Genomic DNA, 17,023 nt, shown 5'->3' with positions numbered 1-17,023 from the left:
TTTATGACAACCCTAAGACAAACATATAACAAATTTTCTTGACAAAAAATCTTCAGAGATATTGTCTTTGCCTTCTTCTGAAGGAAAATGCATGCATTTTGGGGAAAATGTGATCAACAAAATAAACATTTTTTTTCCAGACCCAAGAGAGACAACTTCTCACAATTCAGTATGAAAATGGGACAGAATGAGAAGGGCAATGAAAAACTGAGAAACCAAAGAATAGACAGATATTTTCTGCATCTGTAATATGCACAAGCAAAATGACTTTGAAGATACTTGTTATATCATTTTGTCCCAGCTGAAGGAAGCACTTAGAAGACTGCAACTGGTATGGAATAACTAAATCTAATAAATATTATTATTTTACATAACTAGTGCTGTAATCAGCAATCCCATCTCTGCTATTGACCTTTGATACTGAGTATGGTTACATTATAACCTAATTTTAGCTATTATTTGTATTCCCCCACCATTACCTTGAAGATAAATTGTTTCCTTCTTACAAAACTTTCTTATAAACGTTGGAAAAGGACTGTAGTAAATTGTTTGTGTGTGTGAGCAAGGGAGAGAAAGAGAGCATGGACATAATACAAAAACTCAGCTTTTACTTTCTTATTCAAAACTGGAAGAACAAGATTCCACCCTTACTTCTCCAGAGTACAGCCTCTCCTGACTCAGTTTGCAGCAATTGAAGCAATAGAGTGATGGAGCAGATAATTTTAAGAACAGCCAAGGAAGGAGGAAAACTAAAAATGATGGAGAAGGGAATAAGCATTGAGTAGATGTGCATATGAAGGCATTCCTTTTGCAGACATTCACACTATAAATACAGATACTTAGGGGTAGGCTTATATGTTATGTACATGATTGAGTCAGAGCATGCACGCTCATGTGTTCAAATCAAAGGACAGGTAGCACTGTATATGCAACATGTTCAGTTATCTATTCAAGCATGATACCCACATACCAGAACTTACAAGGCTGAGACAAGTACACATGTTCTTACTAATTTTCCTCTTTTCTTCCTCTTCTCTCAATACACAAATCCCACATTCTGCCTGATTTCATGGGGAAAACTACTGTATTTTCTGGCATATAAGACTACTTTTTAATCCAAGAAAATTTTTGCAAAACTCAGGGGTTGTCTTATACGCAGGAGTCATCTTATACACTGGAGTAGCCTTATATGTAGTTGTCGTCTTATACACAGAAGTAGTCTTATACACCGGGAGTTGTCTTATAGAGCGGGTGCTGAAACTTCCAATCTTGATTGGAGAATCTGTGGTTGTTGCATATGGTGGGGTGAGCTCAAAAATGATAGTGGCCACGTCCCTGCCGTATGCAGCGACTGTATGAAAGCATTAAGGACGATACTGTACAAGTACGGTAGAAGAAAATCAATTCATCAAGATTCGTGGACTTAATGTGGTCCTGATAGTAAGCTGAAGGGGCACGTCACCGGGAAGGTGTAAGTGACGGGCGGAGCAAGCTGCAGGTGTCTGGGGATAGAGTGGCTCAGGGCCTAGAAAAGCACACCTCTTTTACCTGTCTGGCCCGCCCTTGTATCCTATTACCATACCTCCTCCTTTGCCTCTCAGATCTTGCTCCTGAAGGCTGCAGTGAAGCGGTGCAGGTGCGCATGTGTGAGAGCTGAGAGGCAGAGATGGAGGTCCAGTAATAGGAAAATTACCATATTGAAATCAAATCTGATGCTTTTTAAATTTTTATATGGTGTGCATTGGAAGAGGGGTAGTCTTATACGGTGAGTAAATCCCAAGCTCTATATTTTAATTGGAAAAGTTGGGGGTCATCTTATATGACCAGTCGTCTTTATGCTGGAATATACGGTACCTAATTGCATTATAACCATACTGTATTATACCAGCTGCTAGGGGATAGTACTCTCTATCCTGAAATAAAAATGTATTATGCATAAGGCCAGGAATACTTTTTTTTTTTACTCGTCAACACACAAAACAAATTAATTGAAAATCAAAATGAACAAATAAGAGACTGAAAAAGATTGCTCTTTGTGTAAAATTAGTATAAAACAAAGCTGAGCACAGTGTGGCCCTCCAGATGTGACATTGTCAGTTTACTTATTACTCAAAAAGTCCATAAACAGTTTCCAGTCTTGCAAAAAGTCATCAGTGGATTTATTAGAGCCCCCGGTGGTACAATGGGTTAAACACTTGTGCCAGCAGGATAGCTGACCAAAAGGTCTGCGGTTCAAATCCAGGGAACAGAGTCAACTCAGTCTGTCAGCACCAACATCCCATGCGGGGACATGAGAGAAGCCTCCCACAGGATGGTAAATCATCCAGGCATCCCTTGGGCAATGTCCTTGCAGATGGCAAATTCTTTCACACCAGAAGGACTTGCAGTTTCTCAAGATGCTCCCAACATGAAAAAAGTGTGTTTACTCTTTGAAACTGATTTGGCAATTGGGGCTAATCCCCAGTTTCCTTAACAGTCTACTCTCCTACCAACTGAATGAGTTGTAGATGTCTGTTTCATGACTGTGTTAGTCTGAAATCAATCCTCTAGTATTTCAGCAAGAAAAGGATGTATCTGAAATAATTCTGTATTTTTAGAACTCTAATAAAGGTGTTTTCATTTTGTAATAATGTATTCTGTAATGTTATGTTTATTTGTAACCATGTTGCATATTTTATTTGTTGATTCCCCCTTTTCATCAGTTCATTAGTACATCATAGGCTTGGTTGATTTTTTTTTCTTCAAAACTTGTTACAGATGTAGAGGGATTCTAAAGTCCAACTTTTTTCAGAAAAATTAAGAACTTTCTGAAACTTCTGAGTCACTTTGTTAATGTTGGACTCGGTTGCACAATACGCAGAAAACAACACTGGCACTAGGGAAAATTCCAGGGCCTTCTCCCTCCCTCATTTTATACCAATCTTGATGTAACTTGATATACTGCTACAACATATCCTCCTCTGTTAGCATAAAACATTTCAACATGTTAGGACATGTGAGCAAAAAAGAACTTTCCAGAAATGACTTTATTAATTTCACCCTCTCCCTTCCTCCAAAACACACTTTTCCTTCTTCTTTGGAACAGGACTATTAGGACATGTTCAAAACATAGACTCCAGAAAAAAGGGAGAGACCCCAATAAAAATAGCAAAGCTTTAGTGGTGAGCAAAAAAAGAAGTTTCCAGAAATGACTTTATTAATTTCACCCTTTCCCTGCCTCCCAAACTTTTCCTTCTTTCTCACTCTTCTCTGGCTGCAAACCCTTCCTCTCTCAAATGTTTCCCTTCTCCTTTGCCTTCCTCCGTCTTCCAAAACTCCTTTCCTCTGGCTCCAAACCCTTCCTCTCTAAAAATCTTGCCTTCTGCTTTGCCTTCCTCTGTTATCCAAAACTCATTTCCTCTGGCTCCAAACCCTTTCTTCCATCGCACACCCAACAGCAACAAGCAGCAGCAACAATTGTCCAACCTCCCATCTCCCTTTCCTGTCTGCCAATGAGCCTTCCAGCCATGCGTTTGGGTTTACACAGCAATGGCTGCGGGATGTTGCAAACTCCCCCCCCTCCCCAAAATATAACCCCTGATTGGCAGGGAGGCAAGCATCTTAGGTTTTGCCTCCCAGCAGGCTTATTTGCATTAAAAATGCTTCATCATAGTTTCTGACTCACTTCTGCATCCTTGAAATCAATTACACAAGGTGAGTCAAAACTATAGGAGACTACAGCCTCATGGAAACGGCAGAAGGCCCTTCGAAAGGCAAAAACATCCAATTTTTTTCTGAATTACGCCACATCCGAGTGAACCTATCCAACCGTAGTCCATCATTTCATTAGATAAGAGTGAGAAGTGATATAACATCTTCTTTAAATAATCTTGAAGCAAAGTTTTACAGTTTTTCCAGGCCAGTTTCATACAGGGGGAAAGTGTGCTCCAACCTGGTGTAAAAAACCCAGGTTGGTGTGGAATTCTGTCCCCACACTGGCTAGAAAAACCTGCACTTTTGTTGGCGGGTGTCTATATGTTCTCCTGGAACTTTCTGGGAGAACACCCAGACACCCACATCTCCTTCCCCAACCCCCTTAAAAACATCAAAATAAGAAGAGAACTTACCTGGTTGCCATTTCCTTGCTGCCAATCCTCTCCTGGCATGTAGAAATGATATAACAGGAAAGGGCCAGCAGCAGGGAAATAGAGGCTGGGTATTTTCTCTTTTGGGGTGTTTTTAATGGCTTTTGATAGGGGGTGGGTGCTGTTTTGGGGTTTGTAGGATCCAGGAGTCTGGAAATCCCAAGGCAGTTGTGTGGATTGGGCCCAGAAGTCACGCAATGCGATCCCTGGGCCCAATCCACACAGTGCCCACACCATTTATATGGATGTGCCCACACTGAAATGACAAGACCATGTCTGATTATTTCTGCATCTTTTAAGATTTTAAAATAATGAAACACTAGGAATCATAGCATTTGAATATTTTAAAACCTCAAGGTATCAGGAATCACATCACGTGTGACACCATGCTCTAGCAATTCCATCAAGCCCTGAGCATGCTTGGGGGGTTCTTATGCAGATGTATGGGAATAAACAGCAATATAAACCTGAAACTCCTTCCACAAGATTTGTTTATTTGTATTAAACCTACAAGACTCCCAATTTCAAAAATCCGAACTACTCAATTTCCTGTCTTATGTCACAAATCAGTTTTTTAGCAATATATGTAAGTTCTTTCGGATAAACTGGTTTAGGTGTTGTAACTCAGCTGGAACCACAGAGTGCCTCTGATGAGGATGATGGGATTCAGGTTGACAATCTGATTAAAAATGTCCCTGTTGCAGTCAATGAGGAACAGGGTGCGGAAGTTCAGTTTCCCGCAGCAAGAAATGAGTTTGTTGATGCTGAAAATAGCTAGGTGCAGGTGCACGTTGACTCAGAAAAGGAGGACAGTTCTCAGCCTGATAATGAGCAGGAAGGCAAACTGGATAGCACTAACGAACAGACTGACCTTGATGAAGCGGGAACCTTAGATCGTGCTGACAGTTTGGAATTCAGAGTTCGAAGGAGTGTGAGAATAACTAACAAGAAGGAGGTCAGAGGCCAAAGAAACGCTTTTCATGTTTTGCAAAGGGTATTAAGCAGAGTGTTTGGGACCAAACCTTTGTCAGAGCTACTTTTCGTTTAACCAAGAAGCTTGCATTTTGCTTGTCTGGATTATCTTGCAGTTCTTGAGTTCATGGTCTCAGGATTCAGTCATGTTCTCATGGGATTTTGCTTTGCTGGTGCCTATTTGGATCATGCTTTCAAGGTGTTGTTTTGTATTGATCTTTTAGAACATTACTTTTGCTTTTAAGAACTTTTTATCTTCTACTTTTCAATAAACTATAAGACTTCTGGCTGTGTGCAGTTTGGTGTTTTCAGGAAGGTGAACCTACTCTGAGGTGTGACATTAGGGTGTTTAATAGATCAATAATGGCAACACATGTTTAACTAGTATCAGGCAGTGCCAAATCACTATATGTATCTTTAAATGAGCAGCCATCCAACAATCTCTGAGGCCAGATGGTGGTAAATTGATATTTTAGAATGATGTTTCATAAATGTAGTAAGATTTTTACAGTTATTATGTCCCAAGATTGAGACGAAATTCAGAATAACTCTGCCATTTTATTTCACCATAGCAGTGGGACTTTTAAAATATAACAACCATCGATAGTACAGTACATTTGACATTCATAATCTGTTCATTTCACTGTGACACTAGCACTTCAGTTTATTTTCATTCTAACAGTTTGGTTTAAAAAGAAGGCATCCTCACATTCACTCTCCAGGCATAGAGAACCACTGCCGAGATAACAGCAGTCCTTCCAACTACAGATGTGGGACTCACAGAAGCTGTATACACTTTTCAAGTTTGTATTGCAGCTCCAGTTTCTACAATATTCAGCTAAAATTATTTTTTTCTGCAAGGTTTCCCAGAACACCAACTATGTTAGTCTGAGACCAACCCTCTAGCATTTCAAAAGCAAGAAAAGCTGTTATTGTAACATAAGCCTTTATATATTAGATTCTACTTTTATCAAACTATCAAAATCATTTGACTTTCTTGAGAGAAAAGTGACATATACATATTTCAAATAAACAAATAGGTGTACACATGAATAAAAGGTGCACTGCACACATGTATGATAATTTTTAAATGGACGAACAGCCTCCTGTGTGTATGTTTTGTATGGTTGACAAACATTCTATCTGTCTTTATTGCAAGATCTGGATCTTTCTAGGTATGGGCCTCGTGGATCACCATATGTGATCCCAAAAGTAGTCCCCACAGCCATCCTACCTCTGTTGCCCCAGGGAGAGGGAATGGCAGTACCACCCCATTCTGATGTGCCAGGAGCTCTGGAGAAGCCTTGTGCCTTGGTATTTTATGGTATGTTTTTGGATGAAATGGGGTGGGGTAGGGAGGTGAGAGGGTTAGTGGCGGCTATATCCCACTCTGTGAATCAGTACAGGTGGATATCTGGCCACCTCCCCAACAGAAAGGTGAGGTGTCAGACCCATGTGGCTGAAAAATGCAGGAAGAATCAGTGTTTTAAACACTAATTCCACTTGCATTTTGGCCAGTGTAAAAGGGCCCTGAATCACTCACTCTCAGCCACAGAAAACCCCATGATAGATTTGCCTTAGGCACACAACAAAAAAGAAAGTAATATAGAATGTAAGAGGACTAAGAACATGTGCGTCCCATTGAAAACAATGGAACACTTACAATTTACAGTTACTAAAACTGCTCTCATCTGTTCTGTCTTTTTAAAACAAAGCAATCAGCAATATGTTTGATAAAATGCCCTTGTTAATCCATATAGCATGCTTTTGTGCATCCTTTGACATATATAATAGATATCAATACTTGTAGAACACTAGTCACAGCTCACAATGAACATAATACATTCTGATTCTCTAATAATAACAAACTGACCCATATGTGGTTTTTAACCCAGTGACCCAGTTGTTTTACTACTCTAGTAAATTATACAACGATGTTTCATATAATGCATAGTTACTTGGAACTTAGCCATACTAAACTCAAAAGGATTAATGCATAAGCATACATAAGCTTTTGTTTATTTGCGACGCCTTCAGCTTTTAAGATAAGTATTCTGTAATATATACAAAACAGAATTGTTGGGTTAACTGTGCTAGTGTAAACACTGAATGTTCTGCAGAATAATTTCCAAACCACTGATTCTATGGGTTAAGTTTGCCAGGAGCTATAGTAACTTCTATGTTTCATGATTATTATATTCTCAGAGTCAGTTTCTATAATAAAATTAACATTGAAGTCACACGGTACAAGAACCATGTTACTATTAGTACTCTATTCAAACAACAATATTTCTTTTTGACTTTCCTCCACTCCTTGTTTCTAAGTTGTTAGAACGCTACCTTTTAAGGTCAGAATACAGCAGTAAGACAAACTTGTCAGAAGACGAGGCAAACTGATCCAAAAGCTATCTTTAGGGAATGACACTGTTAGAATGTTAACACCATTTAGGCTTTGTCATATTTATATACAGTGGTGAATTGTTTTTATGTATTTATTTATTTATTTTAAAAGACTTACCAGATGAGTCACCAGATATTTCAAAGAATGTCCTGGCTCGTACTTCCATGAGAAAGCTCTCGCTCGTATACATACACACACACACAAGCACACACGCACACACACTTCTTTTTAATTTCCCAGTTGGTTCCTCTCTAACACTGTGAAGATAATGCCTGCACATCTACCGGTGCAATTTTCAAGAGTCAGAAAATAGCACAGTTGTTTTAGCTGCCTTCAGGAACATTACATTCTCTGATGTACTTGTAAACAGTTAGAGCAAAGATAAAGAAGTCTCAGCTACTATCCTGTGAGAATACTAATGTCAACCTCCCCTCCCCTCTCCAGGGCAATGGTTTCTTCCAACACAGTGTCAATCTACCTGATTATGTTCTTTTCTAATCAGTAATCTTTGTTTTCTCTGTAACTGCTGAACCTTCGGTTCATGTGGGAGTTTTGCAAGGAGGCACCATCAACAAGGTAACTGCAATGCAAAAGCAAAAAAAAAAAAAAAAAAAAAATGGGGGGGGGGAGCAGAAACCCCTGAAAGTACTTGGATTGTCCTTAACGTTAACTCTGTCTATACCGAATAAATGTGACAGTGTCTTTGAAAGGGACTAATCCTGTTTTGCCAAGCCTTTTGAAAGTGTGCTAAATCCTTAAGAAGTCTTACTGCATGGCTTGGAGTATTATCCTTAAATATGGAAGGGATTGGAGCTGAAATTAAAAACCAATTCACTAAATGTTTCTTTGTGAAAATACCTCACCTACAATAAGTATTGCCTTCTGTTTCATCTCACTACTAATGCTTAGTATTTGCATTGTGCTGTACACTAATAAATCAAGCTTATGTTCAATGTATTGTCGAAGGCTTTCATGGCTGGAATCACTAAGTTCTTGTGGGTTTTTTTGGGCTATATGGCCATGTTGTAGAGGCATTTCTCCTGACGTTTCGCCTGCATCTATGGCAAGCATCCTCAGAGGATGCTTGCCATAGATGCAGGCGAAACGTCAGGAGAAATGCCTCTACAACATGGCCATATAGCCCAAAAAAACCCACAAGAACTTAGTAAATCAAGCTTAGCTTCAAGTGAAAATGCTGAAGAACTGGTTTAAAATCTACAACAGTGTGCATCTCTAAAGTCTCCATCCTATTCAGAAGCAGAATAATTGAAGGAAGAGGGGAGGGAGCGGTATCCATCAAATTTCACCAAACTTATCAGGGAGGAGTTTGACTGCCCCAACACTTTCCCCAAAAGTGGGGAGCACTAGAAACAATACTACCCCTTTTATTTGTAGTTTATTTAATTGTTGCTGTTTTGATGCAGTGTAAGAAGCACCAAAACACAGTAAAATTGTGTTGGTAGCCAGGATACCATTTTGCATGATTTTGCACCATTTCCCCCATGTTTTAAGCTATACCAATGTGGTAGACTAAGCAAGGTGGGAAGGGGGGGAGAATGGCAATTGTCAGAAAGATTATATGAATAATCTGAAGGGAAAAAAAAACAATGTTTCTTTTTCAAGAAGAACTGGGAGGATTTTTCTCTCCTAAAGTATTAACTATGAAAAAATTAACCTCTCAATATGTATGCATACAATTAAATTGGCTTCTTGGGGCATCATCTTCCCACACAGTGTGTGTATGTATGCATACATACATATGTATGTTTGTGAATGTGTGTATGACATTTTTAAAATAATTTCAAAGCAGAAATCATATCTATTCAGAAATAAGCACAATGAGTTCCAATGGGCTCAACTCTCAGATAAGAATTTGCATCATTGAAGTTTTAGGGTAAGTTGTACACAGAGGCAGCCCTAGGTAATTTTCAATGGTAAGCAAACAGTATTTTGGCACACACCCCCCCCCCCCCAACCAATCACTGATATATATTTTCTGTTTGTCGTGGGAGTTCTGTGTGCCATATTTGGTTCAATTCTATCATTGGTGGAGTTCAGAATGCTCTTTGATTTTAGGTGAACTATACATCCCAGTAACTACAACTCGCATATGTCAAGGTCTATTTTCCCCCAAGAGCACCTCAAGAGCGCCCCTGGGCAAAATCAACTATACTGCAAATGCTTACTTTGCATAATGGGTTAAGCCGTGCCTGGTTGTACACAAAAGCTCCTTCAGATTTCCTGATCTAACACTATGGAATTTTCCAGATGCCTTCTCTGCCAAATATTGCCACTGTTTCATTAAACTGCAACTCCCATGATTCCATAGCATTAAGCCATGACATTTAAAGTGATGTCAAACTGGACTCGTTCTACAATGTAGTTTCCATACCCTCATTTACCAGGAAATATCCTTTCATCTGCTGAATCACTGTATCTGAGCCTCATAAAATCTATACTGAATATGTATTCAGCACATTCACTTTTTGAGAGAAAAAAGGAATGAAAGCACGTAATGATGAGAAAACAGGCTACCATTTCTTATGAAAGCAAGTGGAAAGGAGACAGGTTCCAATATTGAGAAAATGCACCAAAACAGAAAGAAATGAGATTTAGAGCCCTGATATATAGTTCTTGAACTGACACAATTTCCCTCAAGAGTTTAGCAAGAGTTTGAGTTTCGCCTCAGCTCTCTCTCACCAACCAGAGACCAACTCTGGTCATGAGCAGAGATGTGAAGAGTTGGTTCAATATCCTAAGGAAATTTCTCTGGACGGCTGCAATAAGAAAGCTTAATTTTACCTGAAAGTTGTGCTGGTTGACAATTACAAACAGTTCACACTGGGATCTCAGAAACACACAGTGTCCTTCCCCTAGTACTTCAACTGGCAGAGGCAATGAGCTGGAGTTAATTTATTTTGTAGAGGTTATGTAAATCTTTGAAGACATTTCCCAATGGCATTTATTCTCTTCCAGGGAACTTTGGCTATTATAAAGTTCCAATCCCTGGTTCTTAAGTATGTAAGTTTACTTTTTAAAAGTATTAAGTCTGTGAGAGAGACCAAATAGAATACTTGAAAACCCATCACTGACCTCTTGATCTCTGGATTACATCAGTGGAAGGGATATTGTGAAGATGATACTGAATCTCCTAAATGGAGAAGAATGATTTATGCTAGTAATCTACTGGAGTTTACTGACAGAGGGGAAATGGGAGAGGGGGGAGAGGAGGGGAAGCATAGCTTGGAGGGGTATGATGGAAATGTGTATTCATGTGAGTAGATTTAAGAAGTAATCATCTACAACTTTTTTTCAAAAATTGAGCATGGCTCTAAAAAAACCTTGTAAAATAAATGTAACCAAATCCATCCAAACAGAGTTAACAGACTAGTTAAAGCATTAACATTCTTTCCAAAATATATTTATATCACACACAGAGCATGGATGAGGGTTGTTTTTTTTAGTAGGACACAAGTTGGTATCTTAAATATTCATATTGGTAACAGAATACTGGTGTTAAAAAAGGGTTCTCCCCCTTCCATTGCGATTTGAATATGCCTGTCCAACAATACAAATCTTATTTCAAATGGTACTCTGGTTCAAATATCATATACCAAAAAAAACCATTTCTTTGTGCTGAAAATATGTGTTTCTTCCTCAACAAGAAATTAAAAGGAACAAAACCATTTTGGTCTATTTGGACATTCATGTGAAAATTCCAAATTATATCATAGCCCTGTTTTCAGCTTGTTGTAGAGTTGCTGTTCATTTTCTGTTAGTGAAAAACAGCAGGGATAGTAACATTACACCATAGTATTAATGTAAGACAATGTTAACTGCCATACCTCCAAGCCATGAAACCCTGGCAGTAAGCTGAGGTATGTAGAATTGAGTTGCTGTAGGTTTTTTCGGGCTTTATGGCTATGTTCTAGAGGCATTTCCTCCTGAAGTTTCGCCTGCATCTATGACAAGCATCCTCAGAGGTTGTGAGGTCTGTTGGAACTAGGAAAATTGGGTTTATATATCTGTGGAATGTCCAGGGTGGGACAAAGAACTCTTGTCTGTTGGAGCTAGGTGTGAAGGTTTCAACTGACCACCTTGATTAACATTTCATGGCCTGGCAGTTTTTTGGTGTGGCTTCTTAGTGCCTGGGGAAATCTTTTGTTGAGAGGTGATTAGTTGTTCCTGATTGTTTTCTCTCTGGAGTTTCCTGTGTTTGGGTGTTGTTTTGCTGTTATAATTTTAGTGTTTTTTTAACTGGTAGCCAGATTTTGTTTATCTACTTAAGGCAAATGCTTGCCTCCAGCCTTATGTCACAAGGCCATAACATCATATAGGAAGAGGCCTCATGGGACATCTAGTATTATTCCCTGTTCAGTGTGTAAGTATAGGATGCTATGTCTCATTCACAAAAGAACTATTGCTTGTCTTAACAGATGTACATCTAGTTTCAAATCATTATTTATTCATTAGATTCAACATAAAAGAACATTAAAAGTTTATAGGTTATAGAACATAGGTATAAGATTATTTGGTACTCTAACACCCATTTAAAACACATCCAAAATTTACCTATTGCACACACATCCATATTAAATAAAGCATGAAAAACAGTTTTGGAATATTTTTCCACGTCTTATCTGGGTGAGTAGTGATTTGTATATGACTGGGTGTTGTAAGCATCTTCCCCCTCCTATGTGGTTGTGTAGAAAATAAACAACTGGCAGAAAATAGAATGATCAGGTGTTATTTAGTAACCTGGAACTAGTTTCAGATTTGGTTACATGGCAACTGTGAGAGTAGCAGCACTTACAGTATCTGAGTGCTGGTATAATAAAAAATATGGTAAGGATAATAGCAGCAGCAATTCTCCAGAATCCCCACTTGTCACTTCTGCCATATGTAGGTGATCTGAAGAGAGGTGGCATTTTTAAAAGGACAATGGACAGGGCCTCAAGAGAGGGAACATTTGTCATGGTATGTGCATATTTTTTCTTGTCCACTGTCAATCCTGATCAAAAAGGCTTTGCAAGTCTGTATATGAATCCCCAAGCAGTCTATTTGCCAGATGTCAAATTAGGTCACCACAAGAAGCAATCCCCTTTTAAGGTTTGGTTCAAGATTTCTCTAAAATAACCATAATTATTGTCTATCTCCTGCAATGTTTAAGCAAAAGACATAACAAAGTCTATTGGAGAAAGGATTCTATATATTCCACCAAGGCCTGCAAGGAATGGGGAGAAAAGGACACAGTTCCAAAGAGCAATAGTATGTCAATAATGTTTAACTCAGAAAATATCTAATAGCTGCAGTTATTGCTTCATTGTGGACTAAAAAAGACAAACTAAGCTTTTCCAAATGAGATAGTTATGAATAACAAATAAATTTACCCTTGGTCTGTAATTGACATCATGATTTAACCTCCTTAAAAATAAAATAAAATTTTGCATTGCAGTTCTTAGGGTGGAAGTAGGGTAGAGAACAGTGTTAGGCAAACAGCAGAATAATTTGTACACAGACACAAGCATTTGTAAGTTATTGATATATAGATGAATGCCAAGAATACAGAAAATAGGTCTGAATTCTAGTGAAGAAAAGCTTTTATCAAGAGGGAGTCAGAAATCTAAAATAAATGTTTTATTTATTGAAAATATTATTTTATGCCATGTATTGCAAAAATTATTTTCTTTTCTCTGGATTATTCAATCATGTTCTCTGATCAAATACATTGTGCTTATATGCAGTGGTGGACAGATAATGGCCTGCTATATATCAGTTACATGTTAATTGTTAAATGCAGAGGAGTAACTAATCCATTTAAAGAATGAATTCAGTGGTCTCTAAAGGCAAGCCTATGAAGCTGAGGGTACACCAACAGCACATTGCCACTTTAGGATAGCTCTAGAAGCAAGAACCTGCAAACACAATTCAAATGGCATTGAGAAGACATTATGCTGGAACAATGGGTTGTGAAATACCAACATAGTCCTGCCATGATTGTTACTAACAATACAATTTATCTATTATCATATACTGTTTTTTAATTTATGATTCTTTTCAAAAATTCATTCTTTACCCTTTTTCACACTACTCAGGGTGGCTAAGAACAATCAAAACAAGGAGCAAAATAAATTTCAAAAATAACAAAACAATATTGAATTTAAAATAGGCAAATATAAAATGTTTCTACCTGATAAAGTAAGTAACTACCTAAATAATAATCATTTTTCATATGATGAGACATCATAAAATAAAATTTCCTCTGACAGGGCACAAATGGTAATGTTGATCAAAGATGGGGTACTCCAGATCAACATTGCTGGAAGCTAAACGGCATATCCCCAAGCCAACTTGACAATTGGATATAGGCTAAACTGCATGACCTTAAACCACATTTGCAGCTGGATGGTGGCTTCTCACCTGTGACCCTTACCTTGCCCCCCACAATATGCCATTTGTGGTGCCCACCAGGCACAAAATGGCACTGTTTCTTGCTCAATATCAAAAGCATCACAGTGACATGGGAGAGGGCACAAGAAAGGTGGAATGATTTCTCCCATCCCTGCCCTCTTCTGCAATTGCCTCATTGCTTGGGATAGCATCACTGCAATCACCAAGTGAGAAACAGTGCCAATTAGTGGTGCAAACAAGGGGGCAAGATGACAAAGGAAGTCCTGGAGACAGCCTTCCCCTGCTCCCTGGCTGTCCAAGCCTGGGAATGTCAAGGTTGTGGTGAAACCTACTGTGGTCACTTTCTGAATAGGAAGTAGCACAACTGACTATGTGTGCTCAAAGTCGTGGGCAACTCCAGAGACTGGGGAAAGCTCTTGAGCATCCTGCAACTGCCACAGAGCTGACCTTACTTCCCCCTGAAGTAAGGTCAGCTATCAGTGAAGATGCATCCTGAGACTTTTCGGGTGAGCAAATCCATCAATTAGGTGACTGCTGGTTTAAAAGTGAATTCATCTGATACTGTTTCCCAACATTTGTTGCATGGGGCAACAAGATTGAAATATGAAAACATCAATGGTGATGGTCTAAAGAAATGTCTCCCACTATCATCCTCTGAAACACTCCAGGTGTTACAAGCAGTAGAATTATCAGTGTCCAAAATGAATTAAATAATTACCAATATTTCATGCTGAATAAATCCCAAAAGTATTTTGTTTTTAAATGTTCAGAAGTTTACAACCTTTCCTTCCACATGTGTACTCAGCATACACAATAAGTTATTAAAATTCAGTTCTATCCTTTCTTTAAATTACAGATGCATCAACCAGTAAATGGAAATTTAATAGAACATGCTTGTCATTTTTAACTGGGAGCAAACTTCCTTGAAGATATCACAGAATACCAAGTAGTGCCCTTTTTAGAGGATTGATCACTGGAGATCAGCCTATGTTAAGGAAATTTATTTTGGTTAACAGGTACAAAAAATAAATACACTAGCCTCTTAAGGACATTCACAACTGAAGCCATTCCTCTTCCTATGATAAAGCTATCCAAACATTATTTGAAATGTGAATCTTCAGGGCTTACAGTTCACTCTCTTTTTCTCCACTGTAATTTAGTTTGTACACATTAAACATCTTGAGAAAAACTGACAAATAGACACTACACATTGGTTTTACAGTCATTAGTCAGCTGAAGGCAAGTTAGGGATCCAGAGAGCGACTTTAAGCATGTCTGTTGAGCATGTTTCATTGAGATTTTTTATTTTTATTTAAAAATGAAATTACACATAACTTTTGACAAGTATTATTTCTTTTTCAAAAGTGATATACACTATCAGGCTAATCTTTCAAGGAGCCACACATTTTGATTGATGAAATAAGAGTTTTTTTTATCCATGCCAGTTTTTTTTTCTGATTTCACAAGTACATCCCTTATCCTAGGTACATGTATTTTTATATGATTTTTTTTCCATTGTTGCTGTTTCATTGGGTTTATTTTTTCATGTTTAACTCTGGAGGAATAGGGTTCAGGAGAGCCTCCTTAGTACAAGGCAAAATTCCAGCTATCCTTAAGGAGGCAGTAGTAAAACCCTACTTAAAAACCAGCACTGGATCCCACTGAACCATTTTTGGCCAGTTTTCAATTTCCCCTTTCTGGGCAAGTTTCTGCAGAGAGTGATGGCTTCTCAGCTCCAGATGTCTGTCAACAGTAATGGACTGGATGAGGGTGAACAGATTGTCTTGTTAGGATTTAATTTCAAAGTTGTAAGGCAGATTTGGGTATAGGGATCCAACCTGTGCTGGACAGGGTGACATTCCCCCTGAAAATACAGGTACGCAGCTTGGGGATGATCCTGGATTCATCACTGACCCTGGAGTCTTAGGTGTTAATAGTGGCCAGGAGTGACTTTTCACAACTAAAACTTGTGCACCAGCTGCGCCCGTACCCTGAGACACCAGATCTGGTCATGGTAGTACATGGTAGTACATGCCTTAGTTACATCTCAACTGGAGTACTGCAATGTGCTCTGTGTGCTGCCTATAAAGAGCACTCAGAAGCTTCAGCTAGTTCAGATGTCATTATACTATTATAAAAGAAGACTGTACACTATAAGCCTTGTTTGGAAGCTAACCTACCTCTGTGCTCCTAGTACATTTGCATGTTAAACTGCAATTTGGTCTGGCTCACTTTCCATTACTTATTCAGGTAATGAAAATGAGTGTGGCTACTCAGATGGCAAGGTTTACATGGTACATAAATGTAAGAATATATTCTTCATATTGTTAATCCAGAATGTATTAAGTTACTTGTGGTTACAATAATATAATCTACTGGGTTGTTGTAGGTTTTTCCGGGCTATATGGCCATGTTCTGGAGGCAATTTTTCTCCTGACGTTTCACCTGCATCTATGGCAAGCATCCTCAGAGGTGATGCAGGCGAAACGTCAGGAGAAAAATTGCCTCCAGAACATGGCCATATAGCCCGGAAAAACCTACAACAACCCAGTGATTCCGGCCATGAAAGCCTTCGACAATATAATCTACCTTCCATTTTCAACAGTTGTTCTGTGGACATCTATCATGTGGTATTCCATTCTTATCTCCAAAAGGATATTTAGTGTTTTTATGCTCTGTAGCTTATGCTTCATCAGATTTAATTGTGTCTTGTATACATCCAACCACTCAAGTATGATACCCTGCAGATGTTTGGGGATGATGGAAATTGTAGTCCAATACATCTACAGGGCCCCAGTTTGTTCAATCAAGAACTTAACAGAACTCGAGACAAACTATGAGTTAGATTTATAACTCTAAATTTTTGTTTCTACATTTCAAAATTAGTTTCATGGTCTAACTTTGAATTTAATGTTCTTAAATATAGAAAAAATATATAGATAACATTATTTGGCATGAAATTAATAATTTCTTACATTGGCTTTACACTTGCAATCAAGTTATTATTGTTCAGCATAGATGTAAGAAAAGCAACCTTTCAAATTTAGGTGAAAGGACCTATCTAAATGCTTTTTAATTCAAAAACACATTCTGTAAAATGAGAGGAGAAACAAAA

General features: G+C 38.3%; 1 protein-coding gene and 1 long non-coding RNA gene across 17 annotated transcripts in view; one reads left to right on the top strand and one right to left on the bottom strand.

Annotated features, from left to right (window-relative positions):
* Positions 1-17,023, bottom strand: part of DMD (dystrophin) — a 1,568,405-nt gene that overhangs the window by 1,261,819 nt on the left and 289,563 nt on the right. For 11 of the 15 annotated variants that reach the window (XM_067466750.1, XM_067466755.1, XM_067466752.1 and 8 more), the window contains exon 1: positions 7,615-7,901. The exons of the other annotated variants lie outside the window; for them this stretch is intronic. In XM_067466750.1, coding sequence (XP_067322851.1) covers positions 7,615-7,777 — 163 coding nt within the window. In that variant the 5' untranslated portion in view covers positions 7,778-7,901. Of the gene's footprint in view, positions 1-7,614; positions 7,902-17,023 lie in introns of those variants that run through there. 15 annotated transcript variants of the gene reach the window in all.
* The window catches only part of LOC132771754 (uncharacterized), a 43,399-nt gene continuing 34,347 nt past the window's right edge, over positions 7,972-17,023 (top strand). For both annotated transcript variants that reach the window (XR_009631110.2, XR_009631111.2), the window contains exon 1: positions 7,972-8,073. This is a non-coding gene — a long non-coding RNA (uncharacterized lncRNA). The remainder of the gene's footprint in view (positions 8,074-17,023) is intronic.

This window comes from Anolis sagrei, chromosome 3, assembly GCF_037176765.1.
Source record: "Anolis sagrei isolate rAnoSag1 chromosome 3, rAnoSag1.mat, whole genome shotgun sequence".
NCBI lineage: Eukaryota > Metazoa > Chordata > Lepidosauria > Squamata > Dactyloidae > Anolis > Anolis sagrei.
Note: the sequence above shows the minus strand (reverse complement) of the source record. Positions and strands in the feature narration are given on the sequence as shown.